We start from the raw sequence: 15,694 nt of genomic DNA on the forward strand, positions 1-15,694 counted from the left end.
CTGGTACAGAGTAATTCGTATACCCTGAGACGACTGGCCCTCTAGGGACCAGAAACACAATAAAATCAACTATACAGAGCCTCCCCTGGGCTTCGCAATCAGGCAGGTCATCAAGCCTGACACGCTAGGGTCAGTCGTAAGTGGCCCAGACTCAACGATATTCATTCATGAAGTCTCGGTGGAAGTCGATCCATCTGCTGATCCAATCGGTGCCGGGTGGAAGGAAGGTTGTTCGGACGTGGAGCGTGCCAGGTTCCTGACCAAATCCGGATCCAGGAACCACGCAGATACCTGTAGTATCAAGGAGACGGAGGCAGTAGAACACGTCAGGGGCACGATCTGCCTTCTTCGCCGCTTCGATCGCCCTAGGAGACAAATGGATGGTGGGAAAGAGGTACATGGATCCCTGTAGATAAAGTCAACATCTGGTAGAGACGAACGCATCATTGCTAGCATAATCTAGACTTACCTGCGGTTTACCAATTTCTACTCCCTCCATATGCTTGAACGCGTCATATAGTGCATAGGCTCTTTCTCTCAAGCCATTCTTGATGCCATTGTATTCCTCGTCGTAGAGTGCGAAGCTCGGATCGCCCTCCTTGGGCGGGTTCACCACGAGTTCCAGCAGACACTGGCCGATGACAGGCGGACAAAGCATGATGGAGACAAATTTGTAGATCTGGGCCTGAACCTCCGGGTCAAACCCCACGAGCTCAAAGTAGCCAGCTCGGTGTCCGCATTCGCCCACCATACCTTTGGACACCGAGTTGAGCGATGCAAGCTCGACGTTGTCATAGGGTCCGGGCTCTCTTCGTTGCATTTGACGCAGTGCCCGCTTGAAAGGGTGGAATTTTCCAATGAAGACATTCGTTTGGTACACTTCGTCGGCCATGATGACAAGATTCTTCTCCGCGGCAAACTTGATAACATCCTCCACGTCATCTTCGTCCAGAGAGGCACCCGTAGGATTGCCAGGGTTGATGATGACTATGGCACGGACATCTGTACCCTCGCTGACCGCTTTGTCATAAGCCTTCTTAATGATTTCGATGTCGGTGCCCCATGAATGGGATTCTTTCAAGTAGTAGGGTACACAACGGGCGTTCAGGATTTCGAGTGTGGCCGTGTACAGAGGATATTGAGGGATCGGCACCAGCACACCGGTCTCCGGTGTGGCACATATGATGTTCAGGAGCGTGTTCACTCCGGACGAAGCGCCGGCACACAAATAGATGTCATTCCTGTTGGCAGGAAACCCGTCTCGTCGTTCAATGAAATTGGCCACTGACTGCCGTATCCCAGGAGCACCGGCGGATTGTGAGTACGCCCCCACGGAGCCCACCTCTTTAATCAGCCATCGAGCACGGTCTATAGCATCTTGCTTGTAGCCAAAACTCGACTTCAAGGCCTCCTCATTGTCCAACAGTGCAGGGTACTCCAGGAGGGCAAGGACTTCTCTGAAAAAGGTGATGGGCTTCTGGTCGAGTTGTTGGGGATTGCCGATGTTGGCGGGGATGATACTGCTGAAGGGCAACGGGGACTCTGGAGGAGTGGAAGGGCCATCCTGTGTTAACTTGTGACGGTATTCCTCTGACTTGATCGCGAGCTCGCCGCGAACAGCATAATGCGCCCTCTTCACATTTTGGTTGATGTTGTCGATTGTCAGACTGCGCAAGGGAGGAGAGGACGACATGTTGCGGCGGCCTGAAGGAAACTTGAACCTGTAGGGCGAGGAAGGAACTGCAGCAACATAAATGTCAGTCTTATATCGGGCGCAGTCGTGTCGGCAGATGAAAAGTCGGGGCAGAAGCAAACATGGGGGTCATTGAGTCATAAGTCGCGTGCACCATTTGCGGCAGCACAATGCGGTCAGGCCGCAGATGACAAGGGGATTGCTTTTCTTACCTCGAGACTGGGTCGTACGTGAGGAAGAGACGCATGAGCAAAGGGGACCATTGGGCACAAGCGAGTTGCAGGCAATTGCAAGTTCAGAAGAGAGACTCTGAGCTCGCAGTAATACCAACGAAGCCCTCGACGCCTGCGCTGGATGCATTTCTGCGGATGTCAGAAACTGAGGACGGATGGACGCTGCCAGTAGTGGTGGGGGGTTTTGGCCGACTCGGAGCTCGCTACCAGGCGGACTGAGTTGAGGAAGCGCTATCGGAGCTGAGACTTCGAGAGAAACAGAAGTTCTTTTCTCCTCGAGCGAATTGTGGTCAGCAAAAGTGGGTGGGTATGGAAGTTCAAGAAAATCGAATTGACGGAGAGAACAGCACCGCCAATCCAAGCGCAGGAATTGAAGCGCCATCTCCATCTCCATCTCCAGCTCTTTCTCGTCTATCTTATCGCTCTCGATGTGGGGGAAATCTTCCTTTCTTCTGCGGCCCTTCAGTTCACCTTACTGCTCTAGGTAGGTGCTATAGGTGCTCGTTCACATGCTATGCAAGGGGTCCAGGTACCTCCCTCTGTACTTTCGTGAGGGAATTTTCAGGCGACGACCCTGTCAATAATGATCTCACTGATAAGCTACTCTGTCGAAAATCACCTTGAAAATATTTTGTTGTCAGAGTCTGAATACCAGCCCGATGCGTGGCAGTGCGTAGGTGGTACTAGTATTCCTTATTTCTACAGTGTCAAGGTATCTTTCATGCCGCCGTGTGTGCAGCGAGACCACCAACGCCGTACGGTACGCTACTCGTCTGCCCTCGAGATCGACACTTTCGACCAGGTATCTGTCTATTCCACCCTATGCTCGCTCGCTCCCTCGTAACCGCACAGCCTGGCCGTATTTCTGCAGCTTGGTGATAAGCGCATCTCCCTGTTTCACCACATCGGCATATTGCTTATTCTTGTCATCCGGCCGTGTGGTCTCAATGACTCCCTGCACTCGGTCGATGGTGCAGCTCACCCGACCACCCGCAATGAACTTGGCCAGGTCCTTGTCCAAGAAATCCACACTGACTCCGAATGCTTGTGCCATTGTCGCGAGGCCGACCACTCGGTAGGACTGAAGCAGTTGTTGGTAGCCTCGGAGACGCATCTCGCGCACAAACCACGCCCGGTGTTCATAGAGATACCGATCCTGCGTCAAGAAGTTCTCTTCCACCGCAGCCAAGGAGAGGAAGAAGGTGCGGTAATTGCCACTGTACAAGCTGGTGACGAGTCCCGCCAAAGATGTAAAATCCATTGGTGTCTCTGTTTGTGATTCCACCGCTGAGCCCGTACCCAAAGTGGACAGATTTACCAATCCCGAGGCCCGTTCCGCAGTGGTCGCGGAAACGTCTTTCATCTCCTCATCTGCACCCGGTGCCTTCTCTTCCCCATCTCCCAAGATCGCCTTTATCTCCGGGGCATCCACGACTTTCGCCTTGAAATCGACTCGTTTGAGAGCGTTGGATCCGGCCAGAACGGCGTACACGACGAGAGAGGAGTAACTGCAGAGCTCGTAGCTGGTGAATGTAGAGAGGCTGTCAAGTAGTAGAGGGGCGGCGAGGTTGTAGGATCGGATGGTGAGGAGGTGCAGGCCTTTGTACGCCTTTAATCGATTTCTCCGATCCCAATCACCACCACCTTCGACGAGAATGTCTGCACGCTCGACCTGCTTTTTCACGAATGCTTTGTCGTTGAAGAAGAGACCGATCCGTATAATGGCCAGGACAATATCGATTTTGGTTCCTAGCGGACCAGTTTTGTCAAAGACATTCTCGTAGGCTGCGATCGCTTTGTCCTAGGCTCGAAGTCAGTGTCCGTCCGGCCTCACTTGTACTTGTACTATCCGAATACTTGCCTTGTCGCCAATTCGAGCGAAGAACTCGGCACGTTTACTCCGAACCGCTTGTATCTCAGTTTCACCGGCCTTTTCTTCGGCCTCCTCTTCCTCTTTCTGATACGCCTCCAATTCCTTGTCGTTTTCTGCCTTGAGCTCCTCGTACAATGCCTCATCCCAGGGTAGGATGCCTGATGACAGAAGCTTCTTGGATGGCAGCAGATTACTGGAAACGAGAGATGCTCTTCGGGAAGGGGCCTTCAAAGGAGGAATCGCTGGTTGTGCTGTGCTTTCGCCCACGGAGTTGAGGATGCCTTCGGTAGGGTGGGCCAAATGCCTATATAGAGGCGCCATCTTGTGTTCTCTGATCGCATTTTGAAGGTAGTTTAAAGACGTTGTTTGCGACGTCCGGGTCTCAATGCCGAGTGAGAAAATGTGCTGTGCCAGAGAGAGGTCCGGGTATTTGATGAATTGTGAATCTGAGCCCATGATTGGAGTAAGTAGAAAGAGAGAATTAAACGTGTTGAGAAGCAGGACAAGAGGTGAGAATTGGTAGGTAGTTGTCTGTGATGTACTGAACCTGGGGCAACACGCGGTCAAACGCCAGCCTGCTCACTCACTGCACTTCGATGCCAGACGCCAAGTCTGACGATGGGACCTTCGAGAATTTATGATCCACCGGACATCAACTACGGGGGATCATATATCCGTAACCACAACTCCTTTTCGAATTCGACCCTTTTGTTGCTTATCAACTCTTACTTGGAAACACATAGCAGCTTCATGTCACCTTCTGCTTGTGCCTCCTTAAATGGTTGTCATACACGCCTTTGCTATGAAGCACCCGCAGGTGGCAAAGAAGCAGTCAAATGCTACAGCCAAGGTTCGGCCTTTGTGAAGGGACTTTTTGGAACATATGCTCTTGATCCATGACAGTGGCGCTTCAAAATCGAGGCTCATGTGGTAGGTAGTATTCATTGTTTTCGTTACAACGTGGATATCTTATTCTGCCAGTCTCTGGACCACTGTCGCCTTGCATTTGCCATGAGACGCAGGTAGTTTTAACATATCATTTCTGGCTTTCGAAACTAATATATTTCAGTTTGGTTCAATTGCTGCTTTTCTGGTCATGACACATCTCTCTCAATTCCTCTGCTCTGAAAATCCTACATCGGACAGGACATCCAAGACAATGCTTGGACTCCGAGAACGCTCCTCGATCAATGTACAAGCTGCAGTGCAGTCCACAACGTCCCGAGTGCCAATGAGACACTATTCAGTCGTAGTCTACCGTCAAAATCCAACGGCTCGACCCATCCCCGAGAGCATATTTCCGCCCTGCTTTGCGGTACCTGATGCTACATTGGTAGCACCCTGAAAGACTCCTGCGGCTGCATCAGCAGGTGCTGCTGTGCCAGAGATGACGTTGTTGTTGTTGTTGTTGTTGTTGTTGTTGTTGTCCGTTTTGTTGAGTTGGCCTTGTTGGCTTGAGCTCTGCCGTGGAGGAAGTTTAGGCGGCACAGAGGGTGACTTCAGGCCCGACGCTTGTCGAGAAAGGTTCGGCGTCGGGACGGATGTGGGTGGAGTGTCGACGCCCGACGCAGCAGACGGGAGACGTTCGAGCTTTGCAGGAGGGGATTTGACTCCAGACCGAGAGGGGACCTTGTCGAGCTTCGGAAGCGGTGACCTGGCGCCCGACAGGACTCGTTTGAGGCCTGCGGCCGGCGATTTGACGCCTGACGGAATGCTGTCGAGCCTTGTTGGGAGAATGGGAGATTTTAGTCCCGCCTTCTCGGTTTCTGAGGGGCTCTTGTCGAGAATGGGCCGTGAGGCCGACGGCCGTTTCTCGAGTTTCGGTGGCTTAGCCCTTTCTTTCTGATTCTGACCGGCACCGCCGAACCCGAGACTCGGCATGCTGACGTTCGGTAAGTAGGACGCGGCTCGCGAAGTATAGCTCGAACTAGCAGCTCCTGTTCCCGCCCCTGTGTTGGAGGCACCGGCATTGGTTTGGCTGCCCAAGCCTGGAAGGGATGCTTTGCCTCCTAATGAAGAACCGGCTTCTGTGACAGCTTTGCCTGCATCGCCTGCCTTGCTGGTTGCGGTATCAAGACCTTTCTGCGTTGTCTGGCTTGCATTCTGTGCCGTTGTACCTACTGCATCCGAGACTTCTGCGGCGGCGGATTGCACAGGTGCTGGTACTCGATCTTTGGCTTGGTGGATGATGGGCGCGTTGTTGGCGACCTGTTTCGTAGATTGCACCGCCGGGTTGTCCTTCGGGTCGAGCGCGTTCTGCACAGTTGGAGAAAGCGTATCGGAAACGACACCTGCTGTGCTTTTCGCGCCGGATGTCGTGGTGTCGGCCGCGCTGGATGCCATGTCGACAGCCTTTTGCGGTGCAGGGGACTCTGCCTTGGATGCTTGGCTTTTGGTTCTGCCGCCAGTGCCTCTTGACAGCGACGGAATGCTGCCGGGCAAAGATTGGAGATATGACGAGGCTTGCTTGACATAGTTCCTGCCTTGGCCAGTGGCGCCTTCGCCGGCTCTGCTTGCTTGCCCAGCAACATCCTTCGTATCCCCTAGAGACGGTTTCTGTGCTGCACTTGTCGGCGTTGACCGGCTCGCGTATGGCATACTAGGTAGGCTCTTGTACAGTTTGGCAGCATAGCCCTGCGTCGAGTCCTGAGCACCTTGCACTGTCTGACCTGCGACGTTTCCTGCCCGACTAGGATCCTGCGCGGCATTCTGCAGGTTTCCAGCTGATCTTTCGGCTTCTGCAGTGCTGGGAACACTAGGGACGTAGAAGTATTCGATCGCTCTGGTCATCAAGCTCTTCTGCGTCTGGTCTTGAACGGTCTTTTCCAACTCGCTGGCTTCGGCCTCTGCTTCGGCCGCTTCGTCTTCCTTGCCGCCAGTGGATTGACGCCGTAACAACCATTTGCGTTGTGACTGTAGTGATTGTTTCTTCTCCTCTTCCTCCATCTGCAACAGCGACTGATGTTCCTGCTCCACCGCCGCCATATCGATGTCCTCGAAGCCAATCTTCTTGAGGATCGCTCCAATCAAGTACCGGTACTTCTGGTGGCTGTCGACGTCGTCAGACACGTCGAAGTTCTCGATGCCACTCAACCCTTCGACCTTTTGCAGACCCGCAACACCGTATTGGACGGCTGATGTGCGGTACATGAACCCTAGAATGTAATCATTGACCGAGAAGACGTTGACAAGTCTCCCTGCAACGACGCTGCGCAAGACTCGCCAGTCGCTGGTATCGCTAGGCGTAGGAGAGCCGATGAGGACAGCATGCTCGATGATGCCGAACTCTTTCCGTTTCGCCAAACTCATCAAGCACGTGTATATGACACGCGCTCCGAGCGAATAGCCGATGAGAGTGACTGGCCGCTCGCCTTGAGCTCGATTGATCAAAGCGTCAGCGAGCACTTCGCCAGCCTTTTCAGCCCGGCTCTTTGCAACACTGAACGGGTTATCAATGACTCGAGCAACCTTGAGCAAGCCGATGGGCCACAGCGCAGCCGCCAGTTCAGCGAAGATTGTCCGCTGGATGATTTCTTTTTGTGCGTAACCCCAAGCGGCCGACCGAACCATGCCATTCATAGCATTGCCCAGATTCAGCAACGCTTCGAGTTCATACTTCAGAGCAAAGACTTCAGCTCCAGTCCCCATCACGCGCCATGGTTTGACGACCTCTTCTTTCTCTGTCAACCAGCCAGAGATGCCAATCGTGACCCGAAGTTTATGGTCATGTTCACTGGCTTGTTTAGCGCCCTTCTTCTCGTCTTCACTAGTTTTCTTGCTGCTGCTGCCGTGAACAGGAAGAAACTGGAAGTCCTCGACCTCGCGAGCATAATTATCCATCATCTGGCCTGTCATTCTGCCTCCGTAAGCGCCGAAGAGGCCACCAACAACGACACTGCTTCCCGCTACGGTACCCAGGTAGGCGGCGGCAGTGGTGGCCCCGAGCCCAAGACCTCCCATGACAGAGCCAACCCCGGCAGCGACAAGAGGTGCAGCAAGACCGCCGGTCACACCGATAATGGCCGCACCAGCAGCCGTGGCCAGACCGACCTTCCATTTCCTCGACTCTTTGTTCTCATCTGCCTTCTTCTGCCGCTCTTCGTCGGCTGTCATCTCCTTGGCCGCCTCAAGAAGACCTTTTGCGGTGGTGTACTCATCCTGTTCGAATGTCTTGAGGGGTAGCTTCAAGGAGGAGGTCAAATTGAGCATAAGTACACGGGAGTAGGCATTATAGTGTTCCAAAGACAATAATAGGAGCAGTACAGAATGAAGTATCAGTGTTCTTTTGTCCATTGGCATCTTCGTCAACGGCGTCTTCGTTGGAGGAAAGAGATCTCTAAATCTCAAACTGACGATCTTGGCTGGGGCCTCCATGACTTTGGCAGTAGTATTAGTCGTCTGCGGTCTTGCAATGTCGGCTTTGCCAGCATTCTTCTGGACTTGGTCTTTGGCAGTCCGCTCGCTGTTGACGACCTGACCGACTCGGAGGATGACCTGCTCACGCCATTCATCATAGGCCTTCAATGCGTTCTTCTTGAGATTCTTCATCTTCATCGTAGCCAGATCCTTGTCGCCTTCTTCCTTGAGTTTGCGTTCTCGGTCAAAGGCGCCAACATCGGCATTGCCAGGGTCAGCAGCCATCATCTTCTCATCCTCGGTCATGCCTTCGCGCAAAAGAGACTTGTCCAGTCCAGCTGTGGAGTCGAAGTTGTCCAAAATCTGTTTGCGCATTGACTCGGTGATGTTCGCGACGAGTAACGTAAGATCCGCGCGCTGAGCTTCGTCGAGAATGGTGGTAAGATCCATTTCGCCCTTTTTGTTGGCATCGCCCCTGCTGGCTGGTTGAGATTTTCTCCGCTCGGCCATACTGTCTGAGGTAGCTCCAGGCTGAGATCAGATGAATGTTCAGGGCGTGCACCAGGGTCTGGCCAAGCGAGCCGATGAGGCGCAGGCAGAGCCGGGCTCCGGTCAGGTGAGCAGGACCTGGACGAGGACAATTAGGCAAGTAGAGCAACGACGATAGTTGATAATGTCGCGTCAACTGATTGAAGTAAGAAGCGAATAGTGCAATGGACAGAACAATACACACAGTAATGGGCAATGCAAGAAAAGAGGTCGAGGGGTGAAGTCGAGAAGCTGTGGCGGTGCAGGCAAGATTTATGAAGCTGAAGACCGATGACGTATTTGGCAGTTTGCATTGGATCCCTGTTCTTTGCCATGAACATGACATGGAACACCATCATGCATTCTTCTCCTGCCTGCGTCTATTGATGCTGATTGGGAGACCTACATAGCGGGAGAAAAGGCGCAGAAAGCAGTAGTAGTTGCAGGACGTTGACCCAGGACGGTGTTGCAAGGTATCTTCATTCATACATATCATGTGGGATTATTTTTTTGGCTTCACCAGTGTCGCCGAGAAGACTCACCGGCAAGATGGTCTAGTTTCATGCAAGTTCCCTACCAAATGCAAGTGACGAAAAGCCACTCCGATCGCCGTTCCATCTTTAAATGCATTGCAAAGACCGGGGGCAGACAGCCTAGAGAATGGTTCCGAAACTGGATCCGACGTCAGCAAGCTTCTACAACAAGCGTTCCAGCCTTCAGCACTTACCCAAACGTCTGCTTGATGCTGCGCACGTAGTAGCCCTCCCAGTTCCTCTGGACCACCTCTTCTTGGCCCACGGGCACGCCTGTCCAGGTAACCCTCATATTGGTCACTCGATCGACGTCGTTCTGATCAAAGAAGATCTCCTGGGTGCTCATATGTCCCTCCGGCCACTGTGCCAGCCTCCACTTCTGCACAATCTTCTTCGGCGGTTCTAAGGTGACGAACTCTCCTGAGACGTTGCCATCGAAGATGGAAAACTTCCCGCCCGGTTTTGCCCCTTCAAAGACCCGAGGAGGAGCACGCGTAAAGGCGGCAAGTCGTTGAGGGTCGGTGAATGTCTGGAACAACTCTTCAGCGGTTGTGCGGAACTCATCGGTTGCCGTCACAGTGGTTGTGTTGACGACGGATGTCTTGCCGGAAGAGGAGGAGGTGGTGGTAGTGGTGGTAGTGGTTGGCGTTCGCTCTCGCTGAGGATGCCATGTAGGTGTCGCAAATCCGCTGGATGGATTGGAGCTCGGCGTATGTTGCAAATCTTTTCCGTGCTCCTTGATCAGCGCAGGTGAGAGGCTTGCGAAGACTTCGCGCAACTGGGGGACGAGTTTCGACCGAACGAGGTCTTTAACGGGCTGCATCTCCTTCTTCTCCGAGTAAATGTCTATGTCGAACTGCATTGAACGTGTCAGTGACCACTGCGACATCGTGCCGGAGCATCAGCATTGGGAACATACAACGTACTCGTCGGGCTCCGTGTCGTAAGCGCATTCGGGAACCTTGATGCTGCCACTGACATCGGTGCCGTCTTCTGTCTTGCCTACGCGAAGTGTTAGTCTCAATGCCGTTCACTTTCCGTTCCTACACCGGTCGTAATGGGAGCGCACCTTCATATTCTAATTGTAGAGCTACATCGTATATCGTTATAATCTTGCCCTTCCGCTGGCTCACCTCCACATCACCGTCCATAGAAATGAGTCGTGTGATTTTGGCCGACACTCCATTCTCCTCAGCTGACACCTTCTTGGATTGCTCCTCTAGATAGTCTTTTGCCCAAGCGGCAGCATCCTTCATCACCCAGTGCCAGTTGTTCGGATTGTGGAGGACCATGTTTGGTGAAGGGAAGTTGGTAACGAGAGGGAGGGTTCTAGGACGATTCTGCCAGATGAATGTCAGTCCGGGAGTCTCGCAAATCTTTGTAGACTGCAGTGCTGGATCGAAAGTTCAGATTATAGGCTTATAGCCTTGGAAAGCTGTTCCGCATGCAAAGAGTACAAGTCTTCTCAGCCTGGTGCCAGCTATGTGTCTCATCCTAACAACAAAAGGTAATGATCGGAAGAGTGACCTACCTTGCAAAAGGGTAGAATAAATCAGAGCGTGAGCTGTTGCATTAGCTATTGTGTTAGGAATCGTTTACGGCGTCAACTTCGTGAGAGTTAAAGAGAATAGGAAACACTCGTTGTACTTTGTAGAATTGGTCACCGACCGGTGGATTTTGGAGAAACCTCTAGAACATTGCAGGGTGCAAACTTCACTCCACGCTCAGACTGCAGTGGGACTTTGCTGCCAAGATTCCATATAAATCCGTATTGGGACGATTATGATGCCGCTCTAAGTACTACTTACGCCTCAAATGGTCCGCAGTTTCGTTTGGACTCGAGTACTAGAGTCGCTCTCTCGCCGTATTTAACGGACTATCAAGGACGCCTGAACTAATGCAGGTACAGATCTAATAGCGCCGGGTACACTGTGGAATGGAGCAGGACACGAGAAACCTGGGGTTGACTGAGGATTTGCTATTGCCCTGATATCTGATTCAAGGCTCTGGAGAGCGCGAGCATGCCATCCCTCCCACCTCGCTCGCAACTCATGGTACTCGTAACAATTTCACAGGGCGCTGGTCCCTAGGGCGCGATGCTCTCTCTCAGCAAGGGCAAATGCGCCATGCTTCAGTAATGTGTGTTTGCGGGCAACATTCGCCGACCCAGCTCCCAGCCTTGTGTCACTCTTTCAGCATCCTCAGTGTGTGGTCTTCTCCTTTACGCAGATTCGCGTCTTCACCTTTCTCGCCTAGCGTGCACTCTCGATGTATTCTGCCGAGGGCTTCTCGTATTTGGCGCAGAAGAAGCGTTGACTGTTTCTCGACAACCAGGTGGTGAGCTTGCTCAACTCCACCTTCAATCTCATGACCGCGTCTGCGTCCATATTGGTCTGGGCGACGATCTCAGGAAGGTTGACTACCAGATGTTAGTAAAAATGGCCTTGTACGACGAAGGCTGTAAGCATACCAATCATGCGCGTCAGATGTTCAGCACCGTAGCAGTCTCCAGGACCTTTGCCTTCCCAATCCTTGTATCTGCCAGATTCCCAAAGCTTGCGGACCTAGACATGGCACGCGTTAGTATCGGTCACAAGAGGCCAATAGGATCATCGGTAGTGCCACTTACATCTTGCAATTGGTTGCGTTCAAAACGGTACAACAAGAGCTTTCCCAGCGCCTTCTCGAAATAGACCTTCAGTCCAGAGACCAACTCCTCCAGGACGTCGGCCTCCGGCGAGCCAAGTCGTCGATTCAGCTTCTCTTGGTTGAAGTATTCGTCAAGAATGTAGTTGGCCGGGGCTTGACTAGGGAGGGGAACGAGAAGCAGAGACTTGGTGACATTCTCCCAGTCGTCGACGAGAATACTTCGAAGGTGATCGGGGATGGAGAGTTGGATCGTAGGGCGGTCGAGGAAATTTTCTTCCTGCTCAGATGATGAATGGTAAGTATAGGCCATCTCTGGTTCGTACAAAATCGCAGTTCCACAAGCAGTAAACAATTTGGTCCAGTCGATGTACACGAAGTGGTAGGTTGGGGTCATGTCATTGTCTTGGGCAGCTGGTGGAAGTGAAGTAGTTGGCGGGTAGTCGGTGACCGGTCCAGGGTTGGGGCGCGCTGCCTGAACCTCGTCCTCCTCCGCAAGATTGTGCTGGACTTGGTCACTCATTCCACTCTCCACAACGTCCGCCGCAAGGCATAGGAAATCCAGGCCACGCATCACTTGTCCGGCTGGCACCCTTGAATGTACCAAAGGTTGAATGTCTTGACTCTGGAGACTGGCAAATGCCTCTTGTTGTTCGGTGAGTCCTTCTCCTGTAGTACCATTGCCTGTGCTGCAGCTTGCTCCTCGTTGCCATTCCTGACGAGACTCATTCCAGAACTTGGCGTCCGCTGGCAGCATTTGCTGGATGCTTCTTGGCTGCTGCTTCAAGACCTCATATGGGAGGCGGGCTAAGACGTCTGGTTGCAGACGGCGCAGGATGCTCGTCGGGATCTTGAGGAGAGCTTCCTGGTTGCACCAGCCGTCCAGGGCCGCCTCCGGCTTGCTGTTGAGCTCATGGACGAGGCGGTCCTCCTGCTTGAGCGCGTCGAATGGGGTGCCCGACCCCGGCGGGTCCAGAGGCTCTATGGCAACGCCATGTCTTGGGACCATGGCTGCCCGGTATGTATGAGCTCTGCCCGCAGCGCAGGCCTCTGCCAGCTCCTCGGCGATCCTACACTTCTCGTCAGTGGTCGTCCCGCCGACCAGAGGCACGTTGTAGTCTCGCTTTCGGAGCGAGGCGCTCTGGTTGCTTATGTATTCTGGCTCGTCCGGCGGAGCCGGCCTCGCCAGAATTTCATCGATCGACAACGCTGCAAGCTCATCACGTGGATCATGGGTGGTTTCGAGATACTCATCAAAGGTCTTGGGACCTGGAGTGTCTGAGGAAGAGGTAGGAGCAATCATGCGTTGAGGTTGTGTGGCTGGCGATGCAGGAGGTTTGGATGATTGAAGAGTAACAGTTTTGGATCTGGTTTTTGCTTTCAACTGCGGTCTCGGTTTGTGTGGTTCTTGTGAGGTTGTGTCAACATCGGCGTTCGCGGTCTGGTCTGTAACGCTTCTCCCTACTGACGGGATGGCATCTTCCTCACTGTCGGGAACTTCATCTTCCTTATCTCCACCACCCTCAGCACTGCTCGACGAGTTCAATCTCAGTGATCGACGTGTGCCAGCAGTAGAACCTCCTTGACGACGGTTTGGTTCATGACTGGTTTGAGATTGTCCTGGCTGCTTATCATTGCGAGTCTTGGTAGGTTTGGAGCTTGTGGACTTTGGTTTACTGTCCCCAGTTGTCTTGATGTTCTTTGAGGAACGTTGGACAGTACCGGTTGTGGATGGCTCTGATCTCTTCGCTTTATTGCCCTTTGTCTTTTCCGCAGCTGGTGTGGCGACACCACTGACTGATGATTTCTTGTTGGCTGTGGTATTGGAGATTGCTTGGGCTGCTTTGACAGCAGCTCTTCGTGGTTGATGGAGGAATTGTTGGAGGCCCAAGTCCTCGTCAACGTTCTTGTTGTTGTCATTGTCTGCACCCAGACCACTCGGAGTATTATTCACACCACCAACACTGCTCTTGTCCTTCTCCCCACTGCCCGAGATGTTTTTCTTCTTAGGAGCCATTGTGTTGAGGTTCGATGCAGACCACTGTGTTGTGGATGTATGTTCGAGTCCTGGATGTCCTGGGGTGTGCCGACAAAGAGTCCAGAGGGTTCCAGAGTGCGGCAGGGATCAGGTCGCCTTACCAAGGGTTCCAGGATCCAAGAAGGGTTGAACAGGGTAAAGGGAAAGCCTTGCAGGCTGTGAAAATTGTGGATAGGACCACCAACCTTTTCAATGTCGTTGTCCCTCGTTCGCTTTGACCCTCTACCAGTGGCAACAGCAGGACCAGATGAGGTGCGCTCTTCGCTTCCTCTTCCTGAGCCGATCTCTGAGCCGTGACCACGACGGGGCTTGGTGGCAGACTTGGGAACGACTTTGGGTGCTGAGGCAGCCAACTCTCGTCTCAGATTCGCTGCGAGCTCCCGGTTGTCGTCGGTCAGCTTGCGCAAGCGGTCTTGAGGCACCCAGTCGTCCCAACTAGGATGAGGAGCAGTCAGTATCTGCGAGTCGCGATGATCTGAGGAGGTTTGGGGATGAACAGGATGGTTGGTCTTGTCGCGGAATGTTTTGGGAAGAGGTGCGCGAGTGAAAGAAAAGTGAGGTTGCTATGTTGTGCACGACTTCACATGCGACAACATCAAATCGATGGTCGCTTATTGGGCAGTGCACCAGGGTGCGGCAATTGACCAGCAGTGCCAGGACGCAACACCGCAGGATCGGGTTTTGTCTTCACTTCACTGCCTGCACAAAACCAACCCAAGAAGCTGCCTGAGTGCAATGGAGGGTGACTCACGTATTCTTCCAGCCCTTATAGTGAACTCGATATTCATGGGGACTTGTCTTGTCCTTCGGATCGTGTCGTCGCACATCAAGCACCTTGGCCTCGTAGAGCAGCTCGCCGTGGAAACACAGCGCCTTCTCGTCCTTCTGGTACATGGGCTTGCTCTCATTCGACTGCGGCGCCATCTTGAGGGGCTGCAAATGGATGGTTGCAATCTATCAACTTCTTCAGTGGCGAGCAAGGTTGAAACGCAAATCGGCGGAAAGACGCCCAACACCTACCGGATCACAGAAAAGAACTTTGCGCCAACCTTGACTGCACAACCAGGTGATGAAGAAGAACTCTCTGTATGAGACCAGCGTAGAGAACTGGGAGAATTGGTGAGAATTGGGGGTGAAAGACGAACTTGAAGTGCAAATAAGTCGTTGGAAGTCGAATTCCGGCTTCTGATTGGCTACTGGCGACGCGTCCCAGAGTCACTGCAAAGCACAACTTGAAGCTTCACTATTGTTAGGATATCATCATCATAATCAGCTACTCCATCTCTACTCACAAGAAGTGAAGAACCGGACAGATATACGCCAGGTGCTACCCTCTCAACAGCCTTTTGCTCTTGTTTGTCTCTACCAGGGCAAGGGACTATACACCAATACCACCACCACCACCATCCGTTAGCCGCCCTGGGCATATGCCCTTTATCTGGGAATTCTCCTGCTGTGGACTACCGAAACACCCCGCATACAGATTGCTCATGACCATTTCTTCTTTGTCTGTTGTGAGACTGGTTGGACCAACCCCTCAGTGGCCATCCTCTGCCATCTCTTGTCTAAACCGGGGCTGCAAGGCTGGGAATTCAGGGTACTCACGCACGAAACGGGGCTGACAATACGGTTTTGATACATCTACACGACCATACGGGCTGGCGACACAAACTCTGTCGACGCATCACATCGCCCCAGCCACACTAGGGCAGTGCAACAGCACTGCTGCCTTCTCTTGTTCTTATAGAATCATTGATCCAACAAAGCGGCGAGACAAAGCCGCTACTTTCACTG

The 15,694-nt window shown here is 52.9% G+C and overlaps 5 protein-coding genes across 5 annotated transcripts; all 5 read right to left on the reverse strand.

Moving 5' to 3' along the window:
* Positions 1-151: 151 nt before the first annotated feature.
* Positions 152-1,693, reverse strand: A1O1_06004 (alanine transaminase; the record flags this gene model as incomplete). The annotated part of the gene is made up of 2 exons (XM_007726886.1): positions 152-406; positions 470-1,693. The coding sequence occupies 2 exons, from the start codon at positions 1,691-1,693 to the stop codon at positions 152-154; spliced, it is 1,479 nt and encodes a 492-aa protein (XP_007725076.1).
* A 1,053-nt stretch (positions 1,694-2,746) lies between these two features.
* On the reverse strand, positions 2,747-4,255 carry A1O1_06005 (26S proteasome regulatory subunit N7; the record flags this gene model as incomplete). The annotated part of the gene is made up of 2 exons (XM_007726887.1): positions 2,747-3,727; positions 3,773-4,255. 2 exons carry the CDS (start codon positions 4,253-4,255, stop codon positions 2,747-2,749), a joined length of 1,464 nt encoding a protein of 487 aa, XP_007725077.1.
* An 804-nt stretch (positions 4,256-5,059) lies between these two features.
* Positions 5,060-8,665, reverse strand: A1O1_06006 (uncharacterized protein; the record flags this gene model as incomplete). Its single annotated transcript, XM_007726888.1, has 1 exon — positions 5,060-8,665. One exon carries the CDS (start codon positions 8,663-8,665, stop codon positions 5,060-5,062), a length of 3,606 nt encoding a protein of 1,201 aa, XP_007725078.1.
* Positions 8,666-9,406: 741 nt separating this feature from the next.
* A1O1_06007 (uncharacterized protein) lies at positions 9,407-10,508 on the reverse strand (the record flags this gene model as incomplete). Its single annotated transcript, XM_007726889.1, has 3 exons — positions 9,407-10,072; positions 10,136-10,218; positions 10,286-10,508. The coding sequence occupies 3 exons, from the start codon at positions 10,506-10,508 to the stop codon at positions 9,407-9,409; spliced, it is 972 nt and encodes a 323-aa protein (XP_007725079.1).
* A 960-nt stretch (positions 10,509-11,468) lies between these two features.
* A1O1_06008 (uncharacterized protein) lies at positions 11,469-14,824 on the reverse strand (the record flags this gene model as incomplete). The annotated part of the gene is made up of 5 exons (XM_007726890.1): positions 11,469-11,635; positions 11,687-11,780; positions 11,846-13,903; positions 14,002-14,335; positions 14,652-14,824. The coding sequence occupies 5 exons, from the start codon at positions 14,822-14,824 to the stop codon at positions 11,469-11,471; spliced, it is 2,826 nt and encodes a 941-aa protein (XP_007725080.1).
* Positions 14,825-15,694: the final 870 nt, after the last annotated feature.

The sequence above is a fragment of the Capronia coronata genome, assembly GCF_000585585.1.
Source record: "Capronia coronata CBS 617.96 chromosome Unknown acBCG-supercont1.5, whole genome shotgun sequence".
In the NCBI taxonomy this organism is placed as follows: Eukaryota; Fungi; Ascomycota; class Eurotiomycetes; order Chaetothyriales; family Herpotrichiellaceae; genus Capronia; species Capronia coronata.